The sequence below is a fragment of the Natrix helvetica genome, assembly GCF_964273705.1.
Source record: "Natrix helvetica genome assembly, chromosome: 1".
In the NCBI taxonomy this organism is placed as follows: Eukaryota; Metazoa; Chordata; class Lepidosauria; order Squamata; family Natricidae; genus Natrix; species Natrix helvetica.
Window position 1 is genome coordinate 89,019,846 of NC_138548.1, and position 24,978 is coordinate 89,044,823.

General features: G+C 38.5%; 1 protein-coding gene across 1 annotated transcript in view; it reads left to right on the plus strand.

The window, feature by feature from the left end:
- The window catches only part of ABTB2 (ankyrin repeat and BTB domain containing 2), a 144,587-nt gene that overhangs the window by 96,811 nt on the left and 22,798 nt on the right, over nucleotides 1–24,978 (plus strand). The window contains exons 4-6 of the mRNA XM_081945341.1: nucleotides 15,537–15,689; nucleotides 23,371–23,536; nucleotides 24,674–24,763. Of these exons, the coding sequence (XP_081801467.1) occupies nucleotides 15,537–15,689; nucleotides 23,371–23,536; nucleotides 24,674–24,763 (409 nt within the window). The remainder of the gene's footprint in view (nucleotides 1–15,536; nucleotides 15,690–23,370; nucleotides 23,537–24,673; nucleotides 24,764–24,978) is intronic.

A 24,978-nucleotide genomic window follows, 5' to 3' on the forward strand; every position in this document is an offset into this window, starting at 1 on the left:
CAGCCTCTTTTTTCTTTTAACTGTTAGTGCTAATTCAGCTGCAAATTCTGCATTACTCCATTGTGCCTCATTGAGCTTATGAAGTATGCTTTTGAAGGCATTGCAAAGCTAAGGCAGGGGGGGGAAAATCTCAGTTTTAAAACAAAGGAAATCAGCTGCGCTATGATTATTTTTGAGATGCCTGTGAAATCTATTAATGCTTAATACAGTCATTTTAAACAGCAAGTAAGAAGATGCACATTTTTTGCCATTCCTGTCAGTATTTTAACTGGTGAGCATTAGAACAAGCTTCCCCAATCTGCCACCCTCAAGGGTATTGAATTTCAGATCCTGAAGCCTTTCAGGAGCCCAAGACTGCTTTTGATTAATTTTGTGAGAACTTGCTTGCTTGTTGTTCTTTCAGTTGGTTATTCATCAAATTCTCTGACCTAGCCACTTGCGGGATCGTATCCTGCCCCATACATCCCTGCGACCAATTCGCTCGCACAGAGAGGGACTTCTCCAGGTGCCGTCCACCAGACAGTGTCGGGGGGCGGCGCCTAGGAGCAGAGCCTTCTCTGTGGCGGGCCCAGCCCTGTGGAATGACCTCCCCCCGGATATTAGGACTACCTCTGACCTCCGCTCCTTCCGTGTAAAGCTCAAGACCCACCTTTTCCAAGTAGCTGGCCTGGTTCAACCATAGTTTGATCATATCGCTCCTGACGGGTTTTTAATCTTGTAATTTTAATTAGGGGATTTTAAATTGCAATCTTAATTCTATTTCCATTTATCTGTCTACCTCCTCCACGTATAGGTCTATGTTTATGTGTATGTATTGTCTATATTTGTATTTTATGTGTTTTTATTGTACGCCGCCCCGAGTCCTTCTGGAGAGGGTGCGGCTAATCAAATAAAATTTTATTATTTTATTATTATTATTTTATTCAACCTTTTTTTTTAGTATTTCAGTTAGTGGCACTACTAAATTTGAGGAGAGCAGGCAGAAAAGGTCTTAGTTCTCTTTTTTTGAGCTTTCGTTTATTTTAGTCTCATTTTCGCCTTATTCCAGATCCTCCTTTCTGTCTATAAAACGATTTCTATGAACACCTTACCTCCCATCCTTTCCTCTTCCTCGCTACACACACTCATACATCCTTTGGGACCCAAATGTGCAGTGTAGTTTGAGAAAATAAATATATATGATTAAGTGTATGAAGCGCAGTCTGTATTATGTTATTTCATTATTACCACATTGATTCACAGGACTTTCCTTAAATATATTTTATATTAGAAATGGACATTCTATGCAGACTAAGCCATGACTTCTGAATTCAAATGTAATACTGAATGTCAAGTGATGGTTTGGATGAATGACTAGGCTGACGTCATCCAATAAGCAAAGTAAAGAATCTACTTTTTGTTTAATGCACTATGAAAACCTAGCCACCTAATAACTTTCTATGAAATATTCTCTCTTAGCCTGCCTTACTTCGCAGGGTTACTGTGAGGATAAAGCTGGAATGATGGAAAGACCACATAAAGTGGGGAAAAGGCAACATTTTTTTAACATCACAATCATGCTAGACATTGGTTAATCCCAAGTCTTGTATTTGTTGCATTCATACCTCACCTTTTTTTCTAGAAGGTCTTATAATCATGTTTAGTTTCAAAATTATATTATGAGATACTGTATATACAGAAAGAGACCATAGTCATCCAAGAACCTGCCAAAAGGAGGGTAGATTTGAATTTTGAACTTCCGGCCCTGAATTTCAAACTCTACTGATGAATCATATCTACTCACTTCTCCTTACTCCCCCCTAACATTGATTTTCTCATGAACCATAATGGTTTGAGAAACATACATCTGAAATCATGCAAAGACCTCTGCTTTTAATTGCTGAGATGGACCTTTTATTCATTGGATTATTTTGTTAAGCAACTCAAATAAGATATATGGGTCTTCATTCCTTCCAACTGTCCTTTGAGCTCATTTAGCATAAATGCTAATACTAGTCACTGAGCTTCATGGCTGGATTGATATTTGAACCTTTGCATTCCCAGTTTCCCATGTCACTGGAACATATATGGAAAAGTTTTTGAATATAGGCATGTGTTAATTTAAGTGCACATACCAAGAAGTCTGTCTACTACTGTGGCTTGGACTCATCTGAAATGGTATTTTGCAACCTGCTGGAATGCTGCACCTGTGTGCTAAAATGTGATGCAGCTCTTTACACATTGAACAAATCCTTTCTGCCTAAGGGTAATAATATCTATAAGATCCCATCATCAAAGCAAATATGTTAGCAGAATCCATATGTATGTGTGCTTCAGTGCCTCTTTGATTTCACAGGGATCCATTACATAGCGATATATTTTAATGTACAAAAAGTAAACAGGTGTGGTTACACCATTGAGTAATTTTGTAACTTTTCCATCACTCATTTTAGCATTATTCCATTCTATACAAAGAGAACCTGAATTCATTCTAGGAAGTACCAGAAAAGGAAATCCTGTTGTTTTTTGGAATCAATATTGGCAGAGGTTTATGAGCTGTCCAGTTTGCCAGTATCTCACTTACTGTCTGTTGTAGTGTAATCCTTTATGGGGTTCTATCAACAGCAAAGAAATAAGATAAACAATTGTAACTGTAGAGTTGTCCAACTTGATACCCATTAGATTGGGTGACTGATTGATCAGGATTATAAGCATTTAGATTATAAGCATTTTGTGTTAGAGCTAAGAGGAACCATGCCATCCTTCTAGAAATATACTGCAAAAGTCAGAAAATGCCAACTTAATGGAAACAGAGCGTAGGATGGAAAAGGGGAGGAGAGCATCTAATTTGAACAAAAGAGATCTTGTTCTAGTTTTCAGGCATAGTATTTGTAAGGATTTGTGGCAATCAGTGTATGGGTGAGAAAGCTGCAAAGCATTTGGGTTAGCTACTGGATCATTGCACCAAATACATAGTGCAGATTAATTTATCTTTTTCTTTCCTAGCTACTGCATTTTTTAATATGATGTGAGAGTTTCTTGTTTGAAAGAGAAGACTTCCTCTTATTCTTATATCTTTGGTAAAGCATAACTTTAAAAAAATCTGAGAACTTCAGTGTGTTGTGGTCATCCAATAGGACACGGATCTTCCAGGCTCCTTATCCTACCTGAACATTTATATTTTAAAATAGTTTTAAGTATAAAAATTGGCAAAGCGCTGGTCCCTAACTTCTTACTCACAAACAAAAATTCTGTAAGCTTAAAAGTTTAAAGAACATCTGCAATCCAGTTTAGAAATTTGTCTATGTGCCCATCAAAAAAAAAAAAAAAAACCTAAAGAAAAGCAGGACCAGTAGCAGTATCATAAACAGTTACAAATTGTAACACTTTGATGGTTAGTATTTCATATGGGAAGGCATGCCTGGGCACAGCTCTCCAGCAGGCATTTTGCAAAAGACCCAGGAAATGCCCATCAGCCTAAGCAAGTACTAAAGAAGCATTTAAAGATACCGTTTAGGTATTAATGATTTGTTTTTAAAGAATTAGGACTTAACAGAGCCAAAGGGAGAGTAATACCAGTTTATATTCCAGGATATTAAGTGGCTGGAACCAATCGTACCAGCTCTGCCGTTACATTGGACTATTTCAGGGACGTGGAGAGGGGGGATCTGCTGCTTGAGTTAACAGTCTATCCTCCATATTAATCTACCCAGGCCTCGTGCTAGAGAAGATACTCCAGCTTCCCAGACCACGATACCATAGTCTTTTGAGATTGAAGGATGCCAGTGAAGTGGCTTTGAGATAAAAGCTTTAAACTAAATGCAGTAAAGCTATTGTAAAAGTGCCTTTTTTGTACTTTTCCTAAATGGCATCCTATTACTCTGTTTTCTCAAAAATAAGACCTGCCCGGGTAATAAGCCAAATCAGGTTTTTGAGCGCATGTGTTAAAATAATCCCTTCCCGGCAAAATAATCCCTTCCCGAAAATATTGCAACACAGTAGCAGCCATGAGGTGACCACGCTCACTGCTTCCTGCACCTCAAAAATAATAAGATCTCCCCAAAAATAAGGTCAACCACTTATTTCGGGGGGTCAAAAGAAAATAAGACCCTCTCTTATTTTCGGGGAAACACGGTAGTAAACCATTGTTTTACTTTAGATATGTACATTAAGTTGTACTCAGTGCTCTAAGAAGCTACTGAGGTCTTCTAATATATCCTTCCAAAGAAATGAACAAAACTGGGGAGAATAAGAAATCCTTTGACTTTACATAATCTCATTGGTTTGATTAGCATTTTTTTTCTTTAGAGAGATGTAGAATCTGTGCAGATTTTTAACATGATTGTTCTGTGACAGAGATGCTTATTTTTTATTTTTAGAAGGAATCATTAGTGACTAATAATGTTTATTAAAAGGCATGAGCTTTTGTGAATGACTATTCACTTCCTTAGATCATTGAAGTAACTAAACAAATCTAGGATTTCAATGGTGATTTATTTATTTTTATTATTCATTATAAAATGTATTATGTAATTATTTATTATTAAATACAATGTCAAATCAGGCATGTCTATGAATTTGATTAATACAGTTAACAGGTCAGTATCCCTCGTTTATTATTACTCTCTAGCACACGGGGGTCAAACTCACATGATGAGTTTATTATTACTCTCTAGCACACGGGTGCCATCACGTGATGTTTCACAGTGTTTTTTTCCCTTTGCGGAGCTGGGGTAGGCATGGCCTGCGCGTGACGTATCCGGCTCAGGAGCTGCCAGTTTGACACCCTGCTCTAGCATAAGGGTCTCAAACAAACATCCTGCAAGTCCATGCAACCTGCTGAGCTTTGTCTGTTCTGAGGCCCGTGCTAACTTGCCTGCGAGGTACTGCTATCTCAGTTTCTTGATCCATCTCTATTATGTGCATATGGCCAGGCACGTAGGACAGTTTGTGATCATACATCCCACTTTACCATTTGTTCCAGATTTTCGAGCCCCACACTCCTTTTTCCATAGTCTCAATGTCCAAGGATCCAGTTTCTCTTTCAAGGTTCTGCCTTGTGCAGGGCCAGCCTTACGTCTCACCTGCAGTGCCGGCTTGTATGGGGACAATCCAGAATTGCAGTACTGCAGAAGTTGGCACTGTAGGGGAGAAAGAAAGCTTGTACACCGAGTGGAGAAGCCAAGTCAGGTGCCAAAAGGAAGAAGTGAAGCCGCACCAGCCGTGGTTTGGGGAAGAAGACATGGCCTTGGAAAGAAGATAACAGTGAGGAATGAGTGCCCAGCACTGCCTTTGCAGTTTCTCCACAATGCCAGTTTACACATTTTCTGCTCATTTGAACCATCTAATTTAGTGGTCCCCAACCTTTCTGGCACCAGGGATCAATTTTGTGGAAGTTAATTTTTCCACAGACCTGGGGGGTGGAGGGGGTGGTTTCACATACAATCTAGATCCCATGCATGCCAAATAAAGTTTTGCTTGCTCGCCTGCTGGTTGTGCGACCTGGTTCCTAACAGGCCATGGACCGATACCGGTCCACCGTCCAGAGTTTGGGGATCTCTGATCTAATTTATCCACAGACCAATGAGATGAAAGGCCTGGGCTAGAAAAGCCAGAAGTGACTGGATTGAAATCCAGAGCACTTCTGAGAGTGATGTGCCAGTAAAATGAATAAATGGTAACACTGTGTAACATAGAATAGTTTGAAGTATGTGTTTTTTCCCCACTCATTTCCCACTGCCCTTGCTTTCCTTTTCATTTTTCAGTTCATTTTTAACATTTGTTGCACTTATGTCCATGGGAGTGACTACCTCAAAGTCATCTAGGTTGTTCCATAACGAAAGACAAATTTAAATTTGGTTTTCCCAATGGGAAGTGAACCAGGCCGCTTCTTAAATAAATAGCAGGCTAAGAAATTATGTTAGATAAACCTCATGTTCTGACCCAGCTCCTCAAATACGACAAACCCTCTGACATGAACTCAAAATATTCTTTTATTAGGAATGCCGACAGCCCTGGCAAAAAGTTTTTCTTTGAGGCTAACAAGTCTGTCCATCTGGTAGATGAATAGTTGTCGGCCACATCTATTCATCTCCTCCCCTACCTTTTATCCCCAGAGCTAGGGTGGGGCCTCGTTAGCAGCAATGGCTCTTCCTTCCCCAGGATCGGCCCACAGTTTCCACTGTCCTCCTCTTCCCTGCCTTTTGCGCAGCTGGGCATCAGGCACCTGACCCAGCTGTTCCTCCTTTTCTTCAGCATTAGAGTCAAACATAGTTACTTAAACTGTGTTGAAAGTAGGACTACTTTACCAATTATCATTCCTGCAGAGTGCAGACCATTGGCAAAGATGTGATAAAACAAGGGATACTTTTTAGTCATCACTGCCTACCCCAGCCCATTATGGTTAAAATAATTTTCCATTAGAGATAATTACAGGATAAAGGAATCTGTGGTTTCCAAAAGAATGATGTGGTCTGTTCTTATATAATTAAGTGATACTAAACATAAGCATATGGCATTGAGCCTGCCCCTGATAATGCTCTAATGGTGGAAAGTGGTTGTTTCACTTCCATTTATATTGTCCTTATGGCATAACAAAGTCAATGATAATAATATGTGTATATGTGTGTGTGTGTGTGTGTGTGTATGTATGTATATATATATTTGTTTTCGTAGATTTTCACAGGTGTAGGTATGCTGGTTTTGTTGTATTCGGCTCTTTTCCCATGTAAGATTGAGATTGTCTTGGCAACGTTTCAGCGAGATCTCAGTTGCCATCTTCAGGCTGTTGTCTTTGGCTTAAAATGTGAACGGAGCTGCCATCTTTATGTATGTGTGTGTATGTTGTATTTGTGCTGATAAATAAATAAAGGGAGACTAGTATAGATCTATTTCAAGCTATTTAGCTCTCATCAACTAGCCATACCCTTACTGGGATTTGAACCTGGGCTGTATTACATATCAGCTGAGCCAGGGAAATAGGTATGTATTTGTGTTACACCCCCTGGTATGCCCAACCAGGGGTTGGAACACAAATACATATCTATTTCCCTGGCTCAACTGATAAGGAGGAGAGCCTGTGGCTTAGTGGCTAATACATCTGCCTAATATGTAATACAGCCCAGGTTCAAATCCCAGTAAGGGTATGGCTAGCTGATGAGAGCTAAATAGCTTGAAATAGATCTATACTAGTCTCCCTTTATTTATTTATCAGCACAAATACAACACAAACATAGCAAAGGCAACATTAAAAATAAAAATATGGTTTTCTGCCTGGATGGTCTTCTGTAATGAGCCGAAGGACAGAAAGGGGGAGTAGTGAGCTCCCTCCCATATTTGGGCATACCAGGGGGTGTAACACAAATGCATGCATACATACATACATACATACATACATACATACATACATACATACATACATACGTTTATATATATATATGGGCTGGGTCTTGGGCCTGAAGATGGCGAGTGAGGCCTCGCTGAAATGTTGCCAAGACAATCTCAATCTTACACGGGAAAACACCCGAATACATCTCATTAGGTCAATACAGATCTCTTCCCAAACAATTCCAAATTGGGGATGAGACCAATTTATGCTAATATTTTGTGCAGTACTGTGACATCTGGCTCATTTGCAAAGCAATCAACACACTTTCCACCTTATTCTCTGAATGATCTTTGTTTTCTCAGCATTTCTCATAGAATATTTTATGGTTCCCCCACCACCAATAATATGAAATTTCTTTTACTAGTGTAAATAGTCTAAAGCTAAGGAATCTGATTCATATATTGCCTTCTATCTTCTCTAGGGATCTCAGTTGGGAGAAATTTGTGGTTCACTAAAAATGAGCTCTAACCTTTAAAAGACAAAGTTTCTCAGTCTTGATATTAACATTATTATTCAAGAACCATCTATTAACTACCCTGTTTCCCTGAAAATAAGACCTCCCCAGATAGTAAGCCCAATCGGGCTTTTGAGCGCATGCGCTAAAATAAGCCCTCCCTGAAAGTATTGCAACACAGCAGCAGCCATTAGGTGACCACGCTCACTGCCACCTGCACCTCAAAAATAATAATAAGACCTCCCCAAAAATAAGGCTAAAATTAGTTTTTCCTAGGTTCTGCTAGGTTCCCCAGAACATATGTATGTGTATGTTTTGAAGTAATTTATGTCACCACTCAAACACAATAAATCCAGGTGGCTAACAATACACTCGCAAGGAAAACAGGTAAGCAATTTCAAATTAAAATCCAAACTAAAATAAGTAACCAGAAAAAATATCATTCATACCTCCCTTAGGATGGGAATGCCAGTCAACCAGCCCCAAGCCTAAAGAAGAAGGCAAGTGTTAGATCGGGTAAAGGAAAGGCACACTCAGGCTTAGGCAGCAACAGCTCTTTATTAACTCTGCAACAACTATGTATAATCCAGCAAAGGTTCAGTCTGACAGCAGCCCTTTTATAGGGAGCTGTCAGACCCTTCGACCAATCAGGTTGAATCTCTGTTCCCGCCGGAACAGAGGACTTTGGTGTAAACCATTGTAACTGATTCTGGTATCTAACATCAAGTATTCCTGTCTTTCTGAAGGATAACAGAGAATTAGAAAAATATAACAGGAATCCTATCTTCTTCTGAATAGTATTCCACATTGGACAAACAGTTCTCTTCTTCATTCAGGAACGTCTGTATTCTGAAAAAAGTCATTATTCATTTACATAGCAAATGTTAGTCTTTTAATTGTGCTCTATCACATCCTTATTCTTTCATTAAGGAACTGTTTCCTGAGTACCCCAATACCAGTGGTGGGATCTGGCCGGCTTTACTGCTAGTTCGCTCGTGTGCATGCTTCGCTTGTGTGCGCATGCGCAGTTCAATTAAAATTGTTCTGTGCATGCGCAGAACTCAAAAACAAGATGGCGACGACCGGGGAACCGGCTCAGGGGTGTGGCAGGCCTGGGTCGCTGCTGGTTCCAGCGACACAGGTTGCCATACCACTACCAGTTTGACCGAACCAGTAGGAACCCACCTCTGCCCAATACACTTTTTGTCTTTATTGTTGCATGTTGTTCTGGAGGAATCTCCTTAATTCCACCCATCTCATTCCTCACTACTGCTTTCCTGCTTCCTCTCCCCATGTAGTTGGTACTATATCTTCTTCTTCCTCCTCCTTCTAATCATTTGCTAGATCACTGTTGGAAAAATGCCCCTCTCCCTTTTCCCCTTTTTGAATACATTCATAGCCTGCTGTAGTTCTTCAGAAATAAAGTATTTGCTGTGTATTGTAAATATTAGACTTTTTCGCTTGCAGAGTTCCAAGTGAAATGATCTCTGGGGCCCTTCACAGACAACAGCTAATTATCCTCTACAAACACTCAAATGCACATACAGTCACACATCCTAATTTAGCATTCCACTAAGAAAACACTGGCATCCACTTCAAATGGGAATTGAATTGTATACAAAGCCTGCATGCCCAGCAACAACAGATTGTGCAGAAATGCGACTTCAATCAAATACTGTAGTTCAAAAAATTGATTTAACTCAATTCCAATAGTAGCCAGCCATTTTCTCTTAAAGTTCTTCTTTTTCAGCCCTGTCTATGACTTATTAGAAATTCATTTTGTTACCTAAATACATTATTGGCCAAATTAGGTTGTTGATAAATCTGCAGCTCAATTGTATGTAAATTCCCTACAAATTAATCATGCTAAATTAGTAACACACACTGAAATTTTTCATAACCAGTTCTCCTATCAGTTACTGGTGCTTAGCTTTCTTGTTCCTTCTTGAAGTTATGCATGTTTACTTGTGAAGGAAAGTTTCAGCTGTAGAAGAAGAGTTTCTCTCCAGCATTTTCTTTAAAAACAGCGATTGGGAAGAATTTCTCAAAGCAACTATGATGTGATATAACACAACTCATGACACAATATGATATAATGTGACATATGACAAAATGCAACGAATGCCTCAGAGTAGGCAGAACAGGCTTCATAATGGATTTTGGGGGAAGCATCTCTATCCCACAATGTCAGCAATTTTCTTGACTACAGTAACAGGTTTTGCGTACTAGAAGGGAGTTTGGTTGGTTGGTTGGTTAAATTTGTATGCTGCACTTCTCTCTACCGAGCAACTCTGGGTGGCTTACAATACCTCAGATAATACAATAAAACAGTTACAGTTACAGGATTAAGACATCAGACATTAAAAGTTAAAACATTAAAATTAATATTAAAATGGATAAAAAGAACCAGTGTGTAATACGGTATCATTAATCTTTCCCCAAACAACAAAAAGTTCTTTGTTTGCCTTATGGTCTCTATTGCTTTAAAGGGGATGCCATAATCTGGGGAGGGGGGAATAAAACCCCCCTATACCAAACCAAAATTTACTGCAGCTTAGAAAGCTACGCTGTGCGTCCCATTATTTATGCATATCCCTCATTGCAAAGGCTTAGCTTCATTTTCGTTAACCGATAAAAAGTGAGTGGAAGCCAACGTTAATCTTCAATCTCTCTCTAATCTTTTACAGTCTGACTCCTTTTACTTTATCTGCATCTTAACATTTCGTCTTTTTCCCGAACAAACCAAATAGAAAAGCTTTTAAAATTAAAATAAACACTTTGTGGGAGAAAAGTGTTTGGCAGGAGAGTTCTGAAACTAGAAATTGCACACATTTCTTATGAGAGGTTTTTATCCTGTGTTGCGTTCTTTAGATTTAATTTTAGATAACGTGCGCTAATGGAATGGGTGGCAATGCTAGGACATTTGTCATTTAATTTGTCATTTAATTTTTTAGCAGGAGGAAATACGTCAAGGAGTGGTGGATTATAAAAATATCAAGGGCACAATATAAGCAAACCTGAATCCAGATTGGTGTATAAAGGACGATTCTTTGTATGCTTATTCAGAAGTGAGATTCCCTGTTTTCATAGGGATTCGTGTCCAATTCCAGGAAAATGTGGACACAAAATGCATATTTAGTTTCTGATTCACAGCGTTCACATAAGGTTCCCCTATGTCCAACTTATGCCATTTTCTGCATGTCATACCACTTCCTAAATGTCAGTGGAAAGAATATCTGCTATTTAAAAAATACCAATGTATGATTTAATGCCGGCCTAAGGGAGCTCAAACTCATCCTTCCTTTTCCCTCTCCTTTTCTAACATTGGTCAAAGGTGGTTAGAAGTTTCCATTTAGATTTATCCTGATTTAACGTGTCCTTTGAATTTTAACCAATAGCTCAACTTATCTATTGCTAGCTGAAGTCATCGCGAATTGTAACTGTTGACTTATTTCAACTGAGATTCTCCACCATTTAATGCTTGGAATTTATATTGGTATGCAGGTGAGATGAAAAAAAAAATGGCAGCAAAAGTTTCCAAACTCTTTCTTCACTCTGGAAGAGGAAGATTTACGAGCAATTGCGGGATTCACTGCAGCTCATTCTTATGATGCCAAACCATAATAATCCAAAATAATGTCCAAATGCAGCCTCCTGTTTTAAATCTAGAAGCATATGAATCCAGCTAAGCTGGATGTTTATGATTTTATTTTGGGGGAAATATGAGAAAGCTATTAATAGGATGAGTATATCCCATTCTGCAAAAATCATTATTGGCGGAAGTAACTGCTAGAACAATAAGACCAGAGGTGGGTTGCCAATTTTTTTGCTACTGATTAGGGTGCGTGCACACGCGAGTGCGTGGCACTTCCGTGCATGCGCAGATGTGTTCGAGCAAGTGGATGGAGCCTCCCACCACCACTACTACCAGTTCGCCCAATCTGGGCCAAACTGGGAGGAACCCACCTCTGAAGACCTTTGTGTAGGATGACTTTTCACATTGTTATGACTCTATAGGTTGTTCAGTTAAACATAATATACACTTGTAAATGCTTCAGGTACAGTAGTTAAAGCTAAAGTTCATGTTACTTTCATGAAGGGGGAAGTACTTGCGTCATATGTATATATGATGTGTTTTACATATATTGATGCAAGAAGAAAGGGGGAGACGCAGAACAGCCATCAGCCTTGATGCAGCAAGCATTTGCTAATATGTGTCCTGATGAAGGATGAATAGGACACTTCCCTGTCTCTCAGGAACGGAATTGCCCCAAACCAATTCAAAGATATTTAATTTTCTGAATCAAGTCCAGCATCTTTATAGAATGGCAATGTCATTTTCTTGAATACAATGAACAAACATCAACCCAACAGATTATCTTTCTATTTACCTTCCTCTCTTTTAGTTTAAGAATTAAACAGAGGAGTTGTAGATTTACTGACAAGGCAAAGACTATGAAGACTTGGAAGTAATACTGTTAATATGTACTTATACACCCTCATTTTTTTTGCATTTTGTCACTGGCATCTCTAGTTAAACTGGTTTTCAGGTTTCTGTAGTGCTTCCAACAGTTCTTCAAGCCCCAACTAGTTTTAAATTAACATTTTAGCAATGTGACTGTGTATATCTAGTTGTTCAGATTTATATATGCATCTACCTTTTATTATACTGAAATCACTGTTGTAAAGCCAGCAGTTGGCCAGTTTATTTGCTGTTGACTGCTGCAGCCCAACAATCATTTTCCTTAGGAAGACCAGAAGGGAGATATTGAAACATGCCTAAACAATGACCCATTTGTGCATTATATTTTATATCTGATATAATTTCAGGAGACTCTAGTCCAGTATGTGCTCTTGTTGCACTGTGCGGATGCAAAATTACTTTCTAGAGCAGTGTTTTTCAACCTTGGCAACTTGAAGATGTCTGGACTTCAACTCCCAGAATTCCCCAGCCAGCGAATGCTGGCTGGGGAATTCTTGGAGTTGAAGTCCAGACATCTTCAAGTTGCCAAGGTTGAAAAACACTGTTCTAGAGTATGTCACCTTGAGCATTGTATTCCCCCCTCTATTTCCCCCGTCTATTTCAATCATATTTAGAGCCATCTCTGCTCTGTATGTATAATCTTTATTGTCATTGTACTTAAATACAACAAAATTGGTTATTTTATTTTTCTTGAGTCACCAACTATCTTTGTGTTTACGTTTCATACAGGCATGGAGACCTATATGTAATCAGGTCTTCCAGCATATCCCATGCATTTCACATCAGAGGGGGTATGCTGCCGGTTTGCACTGGTTTGGGCGAACCAGTAGTGGCGGTGGTGCAAGGCTCCACCCACACCCTGATGAGGTTCTACACATGCCCAGATGTGCATTCACTCCCACTACTGAACCGGTAGTGAAGAAAATAGAATACCTTCTCTGTTTCAGATGGATATGGGCATTGGGAAATGGTCTTCCAATTTCTCCCCTATGGTTCTCGTCATTTGTCGCAGACAGGTGCTGCCAATTGTAGATCTGCTGAGCATGGCCTTCAGATAAGGGCTGGGTTCACGTATCTTGCTAAGCAAATTGTACTCTGAGACTACTTCTTAAAGAATCATTTATGGTTCTTTGAAATCACCACAAGAATCATTTTTGATTAAAGGGTGGGAGATCTGTTTTTAAATCAATTGGTTTGCTACTGTGAGGTTGTTATAAGTCATGTAGCACATTAATAGTACTGTTTTGTGGGTTGTTGCTTCTGCTCCTCCTCCTTTTTCACTGTGGATAGAACTTGATTCCTACTTCCGTATTAGATACATAAATCCAATTTCCTTGGCAACAAAATGAAAGGGGTTAGCCATTATCTTCTTCCCGAATGGTGTGTGCAGGTGTATCTGCCATTATAACCTATTTCTAATTTAGATTCTATATTTTCATTATTATGCAAAGTCATCTTGATGTTGCTGCCTAGATGGATGGCGGAAAAATAAATGGAACTAAATAGACATATACTGTTTTTGTTGTAATGGCGGCAGCAATTCTTTGTACAAAATGACTGGTGAAGCTGTGCTCGAAAAGCATGAGTCAAAAAGATTAACTTGATTAGTTGAGTGTCTAACCGGCAGAAGCCACACTGTGTTTTCAAAAGGCAGATTTGAACAAAACATGCCTTTCTTGTGGCAAAATAAACATAAATGGTAGGCTCCTGATGAGCAGAAAGTTGAAAGGCTGAAAGGCTTAAAAAGAGAGCTCCAGTCATAGATGTTATTATTCATCATTATTTTTAATGTGATTTGTCTTTCATGCTATCAGCTTATTTTCTTAATAGCCCACTCATTTTTATATATACTGTCACAAATGGGTTTTTATGGATGTTCAGAGAAATATTAAAGGTAATGAAGAGTCTCAACACTGAACATTGTTTACTACAGTTCAGTGAAAAATGAGTCAAAGGGTTTCTTTTTTATATAGTTGACTTGCCTTTGGCTAGCTACTAACAATGGCCGTAGCAATACTTTAAACAGATTACGTGAACTCCCAGCTTGTAGCACATTCTCTTGTTATCTCAGTTGTCTATGAAGTGGATATCCGATTTTCTGCCTTCTACAATTGGAGCACCATCCAGATGCGTGAACTTCAGCTTGCAGAATGTTCAGCAGTGATCATGCAAAGTAAAATTCTGGAAGTTAAAGTTTACACATTTGGATGGTTATCCAGTTGCAGAAATCTGATACATGAGACATCATGTGCAAAATTGTTTTGCATCTGGAAAAATATATTTTATTGTTGTGAAATATATTTGATTGTTGCGAAGTGTATGAAATGGCCATGGAGACAAAATCATGGGGAAGTGGGCAAGAACTTTAAACATGCCCACATGAGACTTCTCTGATCTGTTTCCCAGAGAACAGTTGGTCCTCAACTTATGACTGGTCACGTAGTCATCCTTCAAAGTAACAATGGACCGTCATATGGTTACTTATGACCCAGATTCTAAATTCTCACAACCATCATCCACACATTGGTTACATTGTGGACTCTCAGCAGTCAGCCCACATTTACGGCCATTTTCAGCATCCTTTGGTCATGTGATCATGTTTTAGAACATTTTTAAACCAAAAACTATGTGTCGTTCCTGTTTCTGGCAAAAAAAACACCTATTCCAGACAATGAATTTGCGCAACAACCATTGTGCTTACTAATGATGCCCCAAAAAAGGTTGCAGAATTGGGTGTAGTCACATGGTGACCCACTTAACAACTGGCATGATTTAGGACTATAATTCAAGGCTTAATTACAATTGTAAATCAAGGATTATGTTCATATACTTCTCCCAGCCAGAAACACGGTGAATGTAAGACTAACAAAAGAAAGCAGAATTGTTATGTTCTTTCTTGCCAATGTTACTTATCCTGCTTCAATGGCAAGTTTAGAAGATGTCCTAGAGGCCATGTTCCAGTTTTTATGGCACTTTGGCATGTCATTCATTGTATGCGAAAAGAAATATAAAGTAGGTCACCCATTAATTACTTTATATCCTAGCCAACGTGTCCCGTGTAACCATGTTTATTAAAGAGGACATGATTACTGCAATAACTAATATACGTAAGTAAAATTATTGTGAAATAAGAAAGTTTGGATTTTGAAGAAGTTGTATGATACACGATGAATATTCCTAGATAAAATGGACCTTAACATGAAGTTGTGATGGATGTCTTATTGTTTTTTCAGGCCATTCATGCTTTTGCCCCCTCTGATGGAATGGATGCGAGTAGCTATAACCTATGCTGAGCACCGACGCAGTTTAACTGTACACAGTGATGATATCCGACAGACAGCTCGGCTGCTATTACCTGGATTGGACTGTGAGCCTCGACAATTGAAGTAGGCGGTGTACTTTTAATATTCCATCTACATTTAATCGCAATATATTCTAATTAAGGCTGCTGTTTTTTAATATATTTTATATGTACATGCCAGAAGACTGATTTGTTTGTAAGGGGCTCTGTATCAGTATTATTTCTGAAGGGACATGAGCTGTTGATTTATAAACTTTAGCATTTTTCTTGGCAATCAAAACTACCAAACCAAAAAAATTATCATCTAAAATGGGACAAGCTCCCCCTTGGAGTTATTGTGAATAACCATGCCTGGCCCCAAACATAAATCACAATTTGTTCAAGAAAATTGAAGGATAGTACTTTTAAAGATGACATGATCAGGCACATAGAAAGAACCTTAAAGTACCATATTTTTCAGACTATAAGACGCACCAATATATAAGATGTACCAAGATTTCGAAGAGGTAAGTAAGAAAAAAAAAGTGTTTGTCTTCCCCAACTCCCAGGAGCACTCTGCAGACTTTAGCAGGGCTGGGGTAAGGCAAAAACATCCCCATTTTTCACCATAATGGGAGGTGTTTTTCCCTTCCCCCAGCCCTGCTGAGGCCTGCAGAGTGCTCCTGTGTGGCGGGGAAGACAAAAACACCCTCGTTTTGGTGAGAAACGGCCTGTTTTTTGCCCATTTTTCACAAAAATGGGATGCAGGGACAGGCCTTCGGGAGGCCAAAAATGGCTGTATTCAGTGTATAAGAAGCACCAACATTTCCACGCTCTTTTGGGGGGGGGAGGTGAATCTTTTACTCTGAAAAATACGGTAGCTTCTGTGAGGTAAAATTAGGCCGCAATAGCCTTTTGAGGTTTTTTCGGAGTGTAAAGAAATGTACACAGGAATATCCTTGAAAGAATAGTGGACTTGGATTTTGAAGAGGCTTTAACCAAATATTAAGAAATTCTTGATCAAACAGAGCAGTCATAAATAAGAAAAGATTGGTAATGATTAAATAACAGAAATCAGAGAATGGGATTAAGTGAACAGTTCTTGCAATGGATGGACATAACCACTATCATCCTGAAGAGTCTGCATCAGGACCAATATTTTTATTCTTTCCAATCCAACAGAATATTGGAAGGAAATTATATAAAAGAGTTTAGTACCATCTGCCCTCTGGCTATCTGTCTGCCAATAGGAAAGCTCTCCCAAATCAGAACAGAACAGGGCAAATTATCTATGACAGAAGCATGCAAAACAATTATTGTGCATGTTTTTTTAATAGGCTGGACCTGATTGGAACTGCAGAGAAAAGAAATCCAGGGGGGGGGAATATCCCCAGTGCATTACTATACGTTAGGAGAAGCAGCTGGAAACAGTAACTCAGAAATGCTGCTGTTCTACTTTAAACCCCCACTTTTCTGTTCACATGACCCAGTGCAGAATGTGTGCAGCCTTCTCAGTACTTCTCAGGGCACACACGCACACAAAGCAGAAACAAATGTACATAGCATATTAGTCTGTTACAAGGAGAAAGTAAATATGCCTTCTGTGGCCAAGCGGTTTGTAAGCAATTCATGAAGCCATGCTCTGTATGCTTTCTTTGAGTTATTTACTTTACTTAGCTCACTTTCAGCCAACGTACCTCACCAGGGGGTTACATATTAAACAGAATGGTGAGAATGTCTGGAGAAATTTACGGATGATTAAAACTATAAAATCCATTTCCACAAATTGAATCAGCGGCTACTGATTTTTAAAACTGTTTGGCCAAATTCACGAACAGTAAAACTTTAACAGAACAACAGAATAGCAGTGTTGGAAGGGACCTTGGAAGCCTCCTACTCCAAACCCTTGTTCAAACAGGGCCCCCTATACCATTCTAGACAAGTAGTTGTCCACTCTTCTTATAGTTGTCCAGTGATGGAGCAACCACAACTTCTGAAGGCAATCCGTTTGACTGGTTAATTGATCTCACCTTTAGGAAAATTATCCTTATTTTTAGGTTGCTTCTCTCCTTGATTATTTTCCATCCATTGTTTCTTGTTTTGCCTTCTGGTGCTTTGGAAAATAGTTTGACCCCATCTTCTTTGTGGCAGCTCCTCAAATATTGGAACACTGCTATCATGTCACCCCCTGGTTCTTCTTTTCGCGATTGGCGAAAATCCCTGCTACCGTTCTTTATATGTTTCAGCCTCCTGTCCCCTAATCATATTTGTTGCTCTTTCCTAGTGCAATGTTATTAATATAATAATAATAATAATAATAATAATAATAATAATAATAATAATAATAATAATAATAATAATAATAATAATAATAATAATAATAATAATAATAATAATAATAATAATAATAATAATGTCATCAGGGCACTTGGGACCATATCCAAGAATTTTACAAGATACATCAACAAATTGCAGCTTCCTGCAAGACACCAGAAGAGCTGCAAAAAACTGCACTACTCGGAACAGCTTATATTTTAAGAAGGTACTAGGTTGATATCTAGGATGCTGACAGCAAACCGTATCAACCGTTAGCACAGTCAATGGTATTTGTAATGCATTTTTGAATTTTCAGTTGGCTGAGTTTCATGTTTAATGAATAAAGCAAATAATAATAATAATAATAATAATAATAATAATAATAATAATAATAATAATAATAATAATAATAATAATAATAATAATAATAATAAAAGCATCGACGAGAAGGAACATGAAAAAATCGCGAAATACCAGGACTTAAAAATTGAAATTCAACAATTATGGCACAAACCAGCAGTGGTAATTCCAGTGGTAATCGGCACGCTGGGTGCTATTCCAAAAGCACTGGAATTACATTTAAAACAGTTAAAACTTGACAAAATCACCATCAGTCAAATGCAAAGGGCTGCACTGCTTGGATCTGCACGTATATTATGAAAATACGTTACGACGTCCTAGTCCCCTGGGTGGGGCCTGACTAGTAATCAATGCCAAATCTGGCAAAACAACTGGCCGCTGTGATACAATCGTTTCTTAATAATTATAATAGTAATAGTGATAATAATAATAATGGCAGTAAAACCAGAAGAAGGCTACAAGTACTTGGGGATTTTAGAGGCCTCTGACTTAATGCATAATAAAGTCAAGGAATCAACTTCAGCCAAGTACATTCGAAGAATTCGCAAGATATTAAAGTCCAAACAGAGCAGAGGAAAAATCATAAAAGCAATAAATACCTGGGCTGTACCTGTGATTCGATATTCAGGAATAATTGACTGGACCCAGATGGAGTTGGACAATATGGACAGAAAAACAAGGAAGCTTATGACAATGTATCATGCTTTGCACCCTAAAAGTGATGTTTATTTATTATTTATTTCTTAGATTTTTAGACCGCCCCTCTCCCAAAAAGGGACTCGGGGCAGTGTACAGTCAATACAAATAAAACCAGTCATAATAATAAAATACATTTAAAATACATTTGGAGGGGGAGATAGGCTGTACTAAGAAATAAATATATTCACCCTAAAAACATCACTATTAAAACCCCAAACCCAATTAAAATGAATAAATCCCCGGGAGGTAAAACTAAGAAAGTGCCAGGCCAGCTGATTGAAATAGGTGAGTCTTTAACTTTTGTCGGAAGGAACGGAGGTCGGTGGTAGTTCGAATGTCCGGGGGGAGGTCATTCCAGAGGGTTGGGCCCATCACAGAGAAGGATCTACTCCTAGGTGTCGCCCGCTGGCATTGTCTAGCAGACGGCACCAGAAGGAGCCCCTCCCTGTGTGAGCAGATAGGTCGCAGGGATAATCGCATGTTGACCGATTATATCTACCAAGAGCAAAGGGTGATCGAGGACTCCTACAAGTAAAGCAGACTGGAAGAAGAAAGAAACAGCTTGAATGACTACATCCAGAAAAGTGAAGAACCAATGATTAAGGAAGTAAATAAAGGAGGCATTTTGAAGACAACCAAGTCGAAAGCTGAATACAAGAAAGAAGTAATTGAGAAGCGAGCTGAACATTGGAAAAGCAAAGCTATGCATGGCCAATACTTGGAAAGTAGTGAAGGCAAAGCTGACCAAAAGCGAACTTGGAACTGGTTAAGATCAGGAGTACTGAAAAAAGAAACAGAAGGCTTTATTTTGGCAGCTCAAGAACAAAACTTAGTCACAAATTTCATGAAAGCAAAAATTCAGCATGTTACCACCAACAGCAAATGCACCTCTGTAATGAGAAAGATGAGATAGTTAATCATTTGATCAGTGCAGCAAAATTTCACAAACTGACTACCAATAACACCATGACCGAGTTGATAAAATCATTCACTGGAAACTGTGCCAGAACTTTGAATTTGAGTACAACAAAAACCCCTGGGATTATCAGGTTGAGAAGGTTCTAGAGAATGAGAAAGGCAATATCTTGTGGGACTTCAGAATCCAGACTGACAGACAATTGGCCCACAACACACCTGCTATAACAATAGTTGAAAACAAAAAAGTTTGGTTCATTAACATTGCAATACCAGGTGGTGCGCGAATTGAAGATAAGCAGCAAGAAAAAATCACAAAGTACCGGGATTTGCATATTGAAGTTGAGTGACTGTGGAAAAAGAAATGGTGTGTTGTCCCAATTGTAATTGGAGTCCTTGGAGCAATACCTAAAGGGCTACCTTGCTATTTGGAAATTCTAAATTTATCGGATTTGAACATTCTGATTCCACAAAAAACCACCCTACTTGGAACAACTTATATCCTCCGACGTTACCTTAACAGTTCCTAGGTCCTTGGTTAGGACTCGAGCTGTTGAGCTACCAACCAGCCCCAAAGGCTGTGAATCTCACCAAATATTAACCACATAATAATAAATGTTATCACCAATCATCATAATATTCAAGACTAATGACTCACAAGTAATCGTGCACAAGTTTGTCGCCTCAACTTACCTGCAGCAGTGAGAATTGCTCGGTGCACAGCATGGACAGAAAAAGGCTTAATTTTCCTTATCCCTCAAAAAAAAAAGCTTTAATTAATTTCTGTTCTTCCTTTCCCCAAAAAACCTTAAAATTAAAATTAGTTTGATTAATATCTGTAGAGTTATTACAGATCCATGATTATTCATGATTGCTAGGATACTTGGATACTAGCATCTCAATGGCTGTTAGGTTGACCACTGTAGTTGACCACTGTGAAAACAAAAATCTGGATTAGTTGGTCCTTCTATGTAATTCAGCACAGCTCTTCATAAGGTGTTCTGCTGTTCTTTGAAGAACCTTCAATATTATGGCAGGGAGTGTTCTAGTACAGACTGTATAAACCAGTAGTTCTCAACTTCCCAATGTTGTGACCTTTAATACAGTTCCTCATGTTGTGGTGACCACCAACCATAAAATTGGTTTCTCAGTTCCTAAGACCATCGAAAATAGTGTTTATCTGATGATCTTAGGCGACCCCTGTGAAAGGGTCGTTAGACCCCAAAAGGGGTCCCGACCCACAGGTTGAGAACCACTGGTATAAACTAATATCAAATAGTCAGTTACTTTCTGCTTCCTTCCACAGTTCAGTTACTATATATTCTACCGGTTTTACAATCATTGTTTGCTGTTTTGGTGTCATATGTTTATCATATTAATCTTTAAATACCACTTGAAAATCTCAATACTTATACCTCTTCAGAATCTAAATATTTATAGGCAATTATTTTGGCGATGAGGCTATATTTATGAATACTCACTTTGGAGTATTGCTGTATATACTGTAAGTATATTTTAGGCATGAAAGAGTTCAGTTAAAATCATTAACTCTTTAATAATTCTGTATGGCTACTAAAAAGTCATTTAAGCACTCTTAAGGTTCTCTGAAAAACAATGAAAAGTAGTTATTATAAGAAGAAAAATGCATTGAAGAGTCAGTTGCAGTCAGGTGGCATCAGTATCAAACATATTCATAAATTGAATTTTTAAGATTGCTAAATTAAATGCATTGAACAGAATATTAGCATTTTTCTTTAACTGCTCAGAAATAGGCTAACAGGGCAAAATTTCTTTCTTCCAAGTCTTTCAGTCTAGCATTTCCAAAAGTGCTGAATCTAAGTAAATGCTTTTTAAGAAACAAATGGATTTCTGTCAAAAGTTTAGAATAAACAAAAGTCACACATCGGAATTTCCCAATCTGCTATCTTGGCAGCATCATTCCATATTGTTTTCCTGACCTTAACTGCTTTATCTGATGCAGTCAAAAACAAAATTAGTCATATGCAACACCAACAATTAAAACATAAGTACTCCATATATTTAGAGAGAGAAAAGCTTTGATAATTTCATCAAGGTCTCTCAGTTAAAAAAAGAAAGACCAAAGAACCTCAATTTGCACATACAGAAGAAACTGTCAAAAGATTCTGCTAACTATCCATATAAAAGACCTATTGGGAGACAACCACACAACAAGACTAAAGTTAATTCACCAATATGGAAGGCAACTGTATGACATTAAAATGTGCTGACTGCACTTGCAACCCTTATTCTGCCTGGGCACTGAAACAATACCCATTGTCTTCCTGCTGGACCCAAGTAAAAATTGCACATATCCAGCCCTGCAGATCAACTCCTACTAATTGATCTGTAATTTCAGCCTGACACAAAGATAGAAGAACTTGTGTCTCAAGAGCCCTTCCCCAAGCTCGCATGCATACATACTTCTCTTGCTATCTCACCCAGCCTGGCAGCTGCACAGCTACTTGCCAAATCTGGCAAATAAAATGGGAGGGATTGGTGTCTGGCACAGTTGGACCTTCCTGTTGCCAAAAGACTTAAAAACAATGGCTAGGGACCAAAGGGATGGATATGGTCACAGTGGTTTCAAATGGGCAACAAGAACAATAGGACCCTATTGTTCTACCTTCTGGACTATGTGCTATAGCATCCACATGATATCCCTTCTGGAGATGCTTTAGAACATCCATCTGATGATCCCTTCTCTTTGTGGCTCCCTCCGTTTGGAACATCATTCCCATGGAAATTAGACTGGCCCCACTTTGACACTCTTTTCAAGGCTTTGGAAACCTGGTTTTGCCAACAGGCCTGGAGAACCCAGAGTGGGAAGGAGTCCATCAAGTGGCTTGTTAGATTGATGTTTTTTGTTGTCTGGGAATTAGGATTAAGGTGTTTGTATATTGGGCTTTTATTTGTGGTAAACTACCAGTCTCTGAGAGTGAGTGGCCAGCCATATAAATTCTCTAATTAAATGATTAAGTCCTTGCATAGTGGGATGAGTTGAAGACAAGATCATATGTTAACAAAACGGTTAACAAAGCATTTGTCTTAGGTATGATCTACACATGGTCAAGTGAGATGAACATGAATGATAGGATTGTAATTTTTCAGTCTACAAGAAGAATTATGCCTCTTCTGAATGTTTCCTGTAAATGATCAACAACAATGGGAGTTAAAACCATTGCCTATTTGTAGGAAATTTTAGTTAGAAACATCATTTAGAAACATGATCTCCTTATGTGAAGTCTGAAATAATACAATCCTTTATGCCACCTCAGATTTCTGCCATATCAAATGTAAAACAGTCCTCAGATTAATAGTGAGGAAGACAAATACTGTAGCAGGAATAATATGCCACAAACATAATTCTATCTGTGAATGCAAGATCACAACATGCTGAGATATAGGGCCCTAGCTGTAATATTAATGACAATATTAATAAACTGTGGTTGTTCTGTTTGGTTGTAATACTTCCACAGGCCAGAATGCTGCTTTAGTTCCTTCCGGCGAATGGATGCAAAGGCTGCTACTGAAAAATTCCAGCAGGATCTGGGGTTTCGAATGTTGAACTGTGGAAGGACTGATCTGATTAACCAAGCTATAGAAGCCTTAGGACCCGAAGGAGTTAATACAATGGATGATCAGGTATATAAAAATCAGTTCTGTAACATTCATGACATAGATGAGCAAATCCAATGTCCAGGTTATAACTATCATAGACATAGAAAGACATAGCAAAAGAGCTGCGGTGGTGCAGTGGTTAGGATATAGTACTGCAGGCTACTTCTGCTGACTGCTGGCTGCCTGGAATTTGGCAGTTCAAATTTCAGCAGGCTCAAGGTTGACTCAGCTTTCCATCCTTCTGAAGTTGGTAAAATGAGGACCCAGATTGTTGGGGGACAATATGCTGACTCTAAACCGCTTAGAATAAAAGCACTGTGAAGCGGTATATAAATCTAAATGCTATTGCTAATACTATTGCTATCATGTAAAGAGTATTGGGGTATTGGGGAAAGTGTATTTCCCCAAACCAGCATGTAAACGTTTTACTACAGGTTGACTCGGGGCTACTCTGATATTCTGCATCATTCAGCACTAGGAGCATTTAACTGATTCTAGTTATTTTAACAAAACTGGGTGCATGTGTGGTTTTCCTCCTTTTCCTTAAAGCATCATCCCATTATGGGAGACTTCAAGTCAATAGAAAGCAGTAACTAAATTTGTAAGGGGAAATAGAAGAATTTCAGAAGCCTCCTTAATCTAACTGATATCATGAAGGCATTGTAAAGATTTATAGACAAAGTACATTTGCAAAGCAAATATAGTAGCTGTAAACCAATGTCATTTCAGTGTTTTAGCATGTCTTCTGGAACTCACTTCTGGCCAGCTCTGAGGGCAATTCATAATCCAATGTGTTATGTTGACATAGCAATTTTCCATTATTAACTGTTTATGCTTTCATGTGTTGTGTGAATGCATTCATTTTATGTCTCACAGATTAAAAAAAGAGAAGGAAAAGAATCATGTGCAACATTTAAGCATTTCTGCAGGAGAAGCAATATAAATCCTTACACTGAAATTAATGCAATGTCTACTCTTCTTCCAATGTTTATAAGAACAAAAAAATATTTATGCCGAAGTATATCATACATGGATAACATAGATGTATTATAAAGTGTGAGGAAACAGATGTTCATATGTAGAATATATAGAACCTAACGTTTTGTTTCTGAGCTTTGCTTTTGGAAATAAAATAACTGGCTGTGTACCTTGTTCTTAAAGGGTTTGACTCCACTCATGTATGCCTGTTCTGCTGGAGATGAAGCCATGGTGCAAATGCTGATTGATGCGGGAGCAAATCTGGATATACCGGTAAGTGAAAAGCAGCTGCAGAAAGGTAAATGGGTATGGATTCTTATTTAATAATTGCAAAACGAAATATTGTATTTTGGGTGTTTTTATCAACCTAGTCAACCCAAATATAGGACGGAGCATACTGTTTCTGCTTGTACCTTTCAGTCCCAGACCAGGAGCCTCTTCACAGGCAATCGCTTTCGCAACAAACTATTTTTTGTGTGCATGTTGAA